The 8,936-nt window shown below is 39.1% G+C and overlaps 1 protein-coding gene across 1 annotated transcript; it reads right to left on the reverse strand.

Annotated features, from left to right (window-relative positions):
* Positions 1-1,299: 1,299 nt before the first annotated feature.
* On the reverse strand, positions 1,300-7,854 carry LOC147856154 (coatomer subunit alpha-1-like). The gene is made up of 3 exons (XM_087329875.1): positions 7,499-7,854; positions 5,843-6,337; positions 1,300-4,577 (listed from the first exon to the last, which is right to left on the reverse strand). The coding sequence occupies exons 1-3, from the start codon at positions 7,704-7,706 to the stop codon at positions 1,642-1,644; spliced, it is 3,639 nt and encodes a 1,212-aa protein (XP_087186001.1). The 5' UTR covers positions 7,707-7,854; the 3' UTR covers positions 1,300-1,641.
* Positions 7,855-8,936: the final 1,082 nt, after the last annotated feature.

The raw sequence follows: 8,936 nt of genomic DNA on the forward strand, positions 1-8,936 counted from the left end.
AGTGTGTGGAAGAAGGTAGAAAAATAGTGAAGAGTACGAATGTGAGGAGAGAGAGAGTGTGGTGCCATAGCTGTGTTTAGTAACGCCATACGCTAAGAGCCCTACGAGGTTGTTTACACTCTGTGTAGAGTGTTGTACTCTGATCTCGTCATTGTATATCCACTGTATAGTGAAGCTCCGTTCTCCGTGGTTTTCTCCCGTTTTAGGGTTTCCACGTTAAATTTGTATACACTGTTTTCTGTGTATTTCAGTGTATTCCTTTTCTTGTGGATTGACGATCCATTTCTCAACAAAAACTGGAAAAGAAAGAAATACAACCGACATCGGCCGAGACCGTTACGCACAACCTTATATATATATATATATATATATATATATATATATATGAAAAACATAATACAGCTCTAAGCAGACCAAATTGCATCAACCGTCTGCAGGCAAGCCGCCAATCGGGGAGCTCCCGGGCTTGTCGCACCGAGTGGCCTTGCACAAAAGACAATGCAAAAATCAGAAAACTCCACAGAGCATATGAGCTCGAACGGAACTAAACCCTAAACCAAAAATGAAACCCCAAACCCAAACAAACAAACGGTAAGCTAAACAACAGAGAGAAAACAAAAACCGACAAAACCAAAACGGGGTACTAACAGAACCGGGGAACCCTTTCATAAGAGACCCCTCCCTCCTTTTATAGCACAAGGAAGGGGGTACATTATAAGTCGGTCAAATATCCCCCTTTTGGGGGGATATTTGCCTCGATATGTGAAGCGATATGTGAAGCGATGATTGATGGGAGTACATTCAACACCCTCACTTTCACACCCCACTATGTATGCAAGTGCACTTATGACACTTATTAATTGTACCGGCACGCACCCATTTGCACCCTTCACCTTTCCCCTTTTATTTCTATATACATTTCTTAGTGTACATGTGCACATGTTGCACATTGTCGACTTTGGCCGTTCCATCCGGTTTTCTCATTGTCGCCGGAAATCTTCGTGACAACGAAGCATCAGATTCTAATATTATGCATGTTTAATATTTTACTTTGCATCAGATTAGTGTGTTGCGCAATCAAACGCAGAAAGATGATTCTGCAATCCAAGAATGTGACATTTTTCTAACACAGTTTTGACATTGCATATTTTTAAATCGACTTCCGACATTTGTCTGTGGTAAAACCGACAAGCTTGACCAATTTATTCCAAAGGTTCAATATAATCTCAAAAGGTAATAAGAAACAGTTAGCTGTCATGCATGTATGTACAGCCTTTTCTAGTTAAATAAATCATCCAATTTGCCACAAATTGCAACCAAAAACTTGATTATTTGGAACACAATGACAAATTCCTAATTTGCAAGTCTTGCTCAATAATTATAATGATAATAAAAATAAAGCCTGTCCCCACAATTAATGCTATTGAGCGGAATGTGGCAGAACTCGCAACATCCCTGATAAGTAGCAAGTCAGCCCTAGTGTAGAAATGCACTGCTATGCAAAGCTATTATGCAAAGCCTCTCTCCATTTCAAAATTGGTCATGCACTACCATTCATTTGGGTTGGTTGGTGGGGGGGGGGGGGGGGGACAGGATCCATGGAAGAGAATTTTCAACTGGCATCCACTGTAGGATATAGAATCATCGCAATTGCACTGACGAGCATAATAACCCAGATGCATCTGCACCAATCACAGCCAATTCGCATACAGGGCAAATAGAACCATCTGTTTCTGGCACAAAATGTGATCCACAATATGGACATAGTATATCCTTACTCCCCCTGTAGATTGGTGTGAATGTCGCCCCACATATAATGAAGGGATTTCTTGGGTCATAATTGAGTTGAGCTTCATCCTTTGGGTTTTTCTCACATGCAGCTAAGACTTGGCGAGCTTTTGCAGTAATTTGCGGTGATGGGTTGAGCTCGAGGAGCCTTCTACAAAATGTACTTGCTGTATTGAAGTTCTTTCCTTTGTAAGCAAGGGCCATGGCAGATTGCAAACTCAGCTTCAGATGCACATTTTGGATATTGCAGTGTGTGAAGTATGCTGCAAGCTCTTGTTGACGAATTAAATCATCTTTGGTATCCTTCCGCTTCAATTCTATACGAATTGCAAGAACATACTCTTTGCAGATCCCCACTAATTCTTTCACTTCATCTACTTCCCTTCGGCTGTCCACTACAAGAAGAGGGATCATGTGGAGTATGCCTAGAAAGAGCTTTAATGCCTCCGTAAACTTTCCTTCTGTTGTGACCTTGTAGGCACTCTTTAACTTCTCCTCAAGCAATGAAAGTTTGTATATTAAGGCAGGGGGGTTTCGAATATTGGGTGATGAACTTTCATTCCATCCCTTCTCTAAAGCCAATGGAACCACAGGTATTGATGCAAATGCAGGCAAGTATGCATGACTAGCTGCATGAATATCTTCAAATAAAGGTTTTAGAGGTGTAAAGTTCCTTATTCCCAATTGTCTATTCAATAAACGCATCGCAGCATCAAATGCTCCTGCAGCAACTAATTCTCCAGCTAATGAAGATTTCTGTGTCCAGACTTGGCTCACAGGAACACCAACAGAAGGGGCAATAAACAAACCAGGTGTGGAAGTTGTAACAATCTCAGTGGCACTAACATCAGCTGGAAGCTCGAGATCTTCCATTTCCCAACCTCCCTCTTCATCACCACCACCATCTTGAGCTTCATCAGTTTCAACTATAACTACATCTCCATTCTGGCCTTCAGCTTCCACAAGTTCAACCTCCTCACCCCAAGCATGTGCATCCACATCTTCCTCTTCAATGGTTCCAGATTCGCTGAATGCTCCTTCAAAAAGACCTTTACTAACAAGGAGCAAAGGCCAATTGCCATCAAGCAGAACAGGGGATGGTGGTAACAATAGTTCTGATTTCTCAGGGAGAGAGGGAACATTATCACCAAGCTGTTCTGAAATTCGACTTGCCACATCATCAAGCCCATGGACTGAAGCAGTAGTATATGCAAGAGCTAGTTGTCCTGCCTCTTCCAAAATTCTTACTCGTTCCTCAACATCACCCAAGTAAAGACTATTGTGATAGCGTCCCATTATGTCATTTCTCATCTCAGCAATTTTGAGCATTTTCTTCAGCTTCTCCAGGTTGCCAGTAATAAGGTAGATGAAAGACAGTCTTTCAAAATTTTTAGTTTTCTGATAGCTGAATTCCAGGATCTCGTGATTCCCTTGCCTTAAAGCTTCAACTCCCAGCCTATACCAATGATCTTTCTCATCGATCTCTTTAGCAGATGCTAAGGCAACAGCAATATTCCCAGATTCAATAGCCAGATTGAAACGAGTCCTTTCATCCTTCACAAAATGCAGAGCAATGTCTGGATAACCTTTCTGTTGAAGATACGCAATAATGGCTTCTCCACATAGTTGCGAAGACTTAATCATCTGAATAACTTCATTAAATCTTTTCTTTATCAAAGCCAGTTTGAACATGTACTCAGTGGAGTCTATCTGCAGGTCACGGACTTTCCCATCTCGATCCAAACAGTGGAGGGTACTTCCCAAAACCTTAACTATATATACTGGTACATCTAGAGTCCTAATGATGCCATTGTCCCCATTAGGAAGACAATATTTGATATGATTCAAAGTTGCATAAATGAAAACGCCCACATTTGTTTCATCCCAACCACCACTCTTTACACGAATTGTTTCATGTAGTGTGCACTTATGTTCAAGGGTCTTCGTTGCAATTATGATTGCATGCTTGCTTATCAAAGCTACATTTTCCATGTCTGTTGACCAAACCACATACTTGACATAAGGTGTCTGGATCTCACCTAAGTTGGTCCTTTGCTGTACATCAAAGAGAATGATTCGATCCTCTAAGCGGCACAAGAGGTTACCAGTGCCAGCATAGAAGAGAGCATCTGTTGATGGTAGAGGTAAGGGGCATTTTTTTGTGACTTCATTTTTTAGATTCTTTAGGACAATCTGATTCGTAGCCTTATCAATGATCGCAAACCTATTTCGGCTTATAAATACTGCAGAGACACCAAGGCCTCTTTTTGGTTCTTGACTGTCCTTAACAGCTGTATCTTTGGGTATTACATATAATTCATAAGAACCACCATCAACGTCTGAGCAAATTAATACAGAATTCTCAGCTGGATTATAACTCATTGATCTAGGACCTTGATTCATGCCTGTTGTGCCTGGCCTTCTGATAGAGATCAAGGAAGTTTCTTTTGCTACCGCCAAGTCATAACTACGAAGATGTCGCTCCTTCACATAGAATAAAGTTCCCCTGTACACTGTATATGCCGGCCTCTCTCTTTCCAGTTTAAAGACAATCATGCCACTATCATGACCAGCTGCCAAAAGATTCATCTCAGGATGGGCTGTAAGTATCCAAAAGCGATCATGCTCCCTACGGAAAGTTTGTACACCTGTTCGTTTTGACATGTCCCACACTCGAATACTCTTATCCTCAGAGTTTGACACAATGACATCTTGCCGAGCATGAAACATTACACAGGATACATTGTTGACATGACCACGCAAAGTATCAACTTCCCAAGCTTTGGTATCTGATGAAAGCCATTACAAAACATAGAAGCATAAATGTATTGATATTAGTATACTATGCAAAAATGCTTTAAATCCAACAGAAACTATAATAAAATAAATAAAGCGGTGTGTGCAATGCTACTGCTATAAGACATTCAAATTGTAGGAAACATTTCACGCAGCAAAACCAGTAAACAGTGCATACAATTGCTGAATATAGAAAGATGTAATCAAGTGTGTATCTCTGCCATTAGAAATGGAAAAGCACATTTTCTTGACTTATGCTTAATTCCAGTAGAATACACATAACATGCAAGAAACCAAAACCAAACACGAAATTCCGAATTCCGAATTCCCCATAAAAGAGTTTTTAATCTTCTAATTATATCAATTTTTCCCTGTATAATGAGACAGTTTTCCTCAATTCATAACTCATATCGGTCACTGGGTTACCCATCATTTTATGATCACACTGTTTAATGTGCTTCCACCTCATCAGGACTAGAATTCCTCTGTGGATTCTCATCGGCCATCTTCTTTTTTATGACATTTTAGTCTCCTACTGTACCCATACATGTAATACATAATGCTTTCTGCATTCATTTGTGCGGTTATGTTTTGACTCTTTATATAAATAAAAGAATTCAAGTAATTTGAAATCAGTTGATTCATTACAAAAGCCTTAACCATGGAGTTCGAACAGTTACCCATTGTATCATATGAAATCCTAGGTTTGTGCTAGTTAGCTACTATATCATATATATAAAGCAGTAATAGCATACATACTCAAAACATCAGTGTATTCAAGTTTTTTTGAAAGTTTATATCTCAACATTCATCAAATAAAGCAATGTTAACGTACATGATCCATCACCCCCCACACTGTATTTCCATCACTTCTTCCAACATGCATCAAATAACACAATGTTAAGTAAAATAATCCATCACCCCACACAATAAATTTCTAATGCAGATACAACCATGATCAATAAGCAACATCATTACATTTCTATAGTAAAATTTCTAGCAATGGAGGAAGTACAAACCAGCTTTTCTTTACTTTAACAGAAAGTGAAGGTGAAGGCAAGATATAATTAACCTTGTACATAATTCAAACCTAAACAATATTATCCTTTGTATGCATAACGGTGACATTTTTTACTTCAACTTTATCATTTCCATGGAAAATTCAAGACATATAAGTAACTGTTTCAAGTAAAGGGTATCACATTTGGTAACACCGGAAAATGCAAAGTTCTATCAATTCTGCAAAGGATATACTTACCATTCATTCGCCATAGCTTAACCTGACGATCATCAGCACCTGACACGATGAGTGGCAAAGTGGGGTGAAATGAAGCCCAATTGACACCTCTATCATGTCCCTCAAGTACATACTTGACAACAGCATCACCTCCACCAAAAAGATCAGTATTCATCTGTGTCAATCTCAATATATCCTCTGCAGGAGCTACCGTTTTCTTCCTTAGAGCACTGATGTCCCAAACTCTAACTGTCTGATCAAGTGATGCAGACACTATATAGTCTTCCTTAACATGAAAAGATGCACACATCACATAATGATTGTGACCAGTAAGAACCGAAACGCAAGTGCGAGATTGCCAGTTCCAGATCCTGATTGTCTGATCATCACTCGCACTCACTATCCATGGATACTCTTGATGGAATTGGACGGTACGAATGTAGTCAAGATGACCAAGAAGAGTGAAAAGGCATCTTCTCAATTTATAGTTCCAAACTTTGATCTTGTAATCATCCCCTACAAAAGAGAGAAAGAGAGAACAATGAAGTTTATAGAACTAAGAAAAATCCACTCTGTCTATTAAGTCATGAATAAATCAGAAGTAATGTCGTGGAGGAGAAACCAATTTTCTTTTATATTTCATTTTGCGATTAGATCAAAGGAAACAGCATTGAAATGTTAGGATTAAGGAAAATTCTTTCTTCACTCTAAGTTGCAAGCAGACCAAAATAAACTATCCCAATTATAGATCAATTTGAAAATTTTACAGAACTAAGTCATTCCAGATCTAAAACCCTGTCCATTAACGAGTAAAATATAAAACAAACTAAAATGCACAACATGCGAGCATTTACAGAATTACGCAACTCCTTGTTGTATTTCACAAACAGAAACATTGCGATTTAAATGGAAATATTTACGCGTATAGGTTCCAAAACTAAAGTGAAACAAACCAAAATGCAAAACTGTTAAGTACTTGAGTATAAACGCTTTGACGCATTTTATATTATGAATATAACAAAAGCAGCAGCATTGAAAATGCAAATGATAAGGCAGATCTTGATTGCTTCCATGTGATGGATCCATCAAGGTTGCCAAACTATGAAAAATGAATAAAAGAAACCAAATTCCAGTTTTTGAGATCGTCTACGGAAAACTCTTTCTGCATTTACACATCTTGAATAGAAACATTTAGATCTAAAAAACTTTAAGTCTAGGTTCTTTTACCTGGAAGAATGTAATGCGGATCCACTTATCATACAAAAATGGAAAGAATCAGACCTAGCAAGCTTATCCATCTAGGTAAATTGAGTAAAAATTCGTGTCAATTAAGAGAGGCAGCGAGGGGCGTACATACTTCTAAAAGAAAAGAGAGGTTGAGATTTATTAAGTGGAACAAAAATAACAATCTAAATGTACAAACAATCAGCCCTAAAAGCTTATACATCTAGGTTCTTCCACAAGGCTGATCAGAACAAACAAAATCAATAATAAAATGCAGTACTCAGAAGAATTATTGAGTGAATTTAATTTGACCTAATGAAAACGGAACTAACCAGACCTGAAAAGTTTATCCGTCTTGGTTCTCGCAAATAGAAAAAACTAAAGCAAGAAAGACGAACTAGATAGTACAAAAACCATAACGGCTGAGAGAGAGAGAGAGAATGACCAGCATACCTCCAGAAACGAAGAGAGGTTGAGTTTTATGGAAGTGAACTCCTCTTACAGGGCCTTCGTGTTCATCGAATCTATCAATCAGAGTTCCCATACGATAATCCCATAGTTGAATCACTCCACTGTGAAGACTAGCCAAGATCCATGGTCTTCGAGGATGAAAACTCAGACCTTTCACACGATTACTCTTCGTCTCGAATTTCGTCAGCATGTCGTATTGCCAAAACAAGAGAAAAAAAAAAAAAGACTAGAGAAAATTTTATCTGTACAGATCTATGAAGCTCCTTCACCGATCTTGCTTCTAGAAGTACGTCCGGATCAGATCTGAGCGGAGTTGAATAGAAGAAAAGCCAAAGGACTTGACGAAGGAAAAAAAAAAAAAAAAAAACTTTCTTCTTTGAGCCGTAAACCCTAAAAAAAACCCTAGAAGGGGGCCTTCTTGAACGATCCGATCTGAGGAAAGGAAAACAGGGAAGACAAGGCCCTGCAGGGGAGAGGGAGGTCTGATTGTGAGCAGATCAGCAGAAAAGGTTTTGAAAGATGGAGGCGAAAACAGCAGGCAGGTGGAAAGAATCAAAACAAACAACACAGAGGATTGATTTACTTCTTCGTTTCTGTGTTGTGTTATGTTAAGGGGGGGTAAAGTTTTGGGGAGCCTCAGCCGGAAAACAAAAGGAAAGAAGAAAAAAAAATGAACGGAAAATTGTACTCGAGGAGTCGGCCGGAGCAGACAAACACACACACGATATCTCGATCAGACGAGATATGCTAAGAAGAAGCGGAAGCAGAAGAAGAAGAAGAAGAAGAAGAAGAATTGAATGCAAATCACTTACCTCGTCTAGAAGCAAGTCCGAAAGAATGGTTTCAGGTAGGGACTAGGATGGCGGAGAACCTGCCCGATTTTGCATTGGAGGGGATAGGATATCGTTACCTGACCTGATCATGGATCTGTCCAAGCACTGAACTGTAATAAGACTATGCGTGTCTGTTTTTTGTCTCGAACTTCCTTTCTCAACCAAAACCGAGTTGTGCCAAATTTGTTTTGCAGTCCGGTCCACACCATGGATTCGTTTTTGTTGGGATTTTTATAGCCATTTTGCTTCGTGTCATCACACTATTACCTTGCAATGCACGAAGTCGTGCAACTTGAAGAACGAGGTGAAGTCTCAAATGTCTTGCAACTTGAAGAACAAGGTGAAGTCTCAAATGTCTTGCAACTTGAAGAACAAGGTGAAGTCTCAAATGTCTTGCAACTTGAAGAGTAAGGTAAAATCTCAAATATCACGCACTCTATCGAGGCTTTAGTGTGGGCCAATGACTCTCAATGAATGTCGATGAAATAATATATTCATATAGCGTAATGATTTGAATGTGATTGGCCAAGACATCACAATAGTTCAAAAGTGAATAAAAGTGTTGTTCAAGCTTGTTGTGGTCCGGC

This window comes from Azolla caroliniana, unplaced genomic scaffold, assembly GCF_043228905.1.
Source record: "Azolla caroliniana isolate FFs.n. ecotype wild unplaced genomic scaffold, voAzoCaro1.0.p SCAF_13, whole genome shotgun sequence".
Lineage (NCBI taxonomy): Eukaryota > Viridiplantae > Streptophyta > Polypodiopsida > Salviniales > Salviniaceae > Azolla > Azolla caroliniana.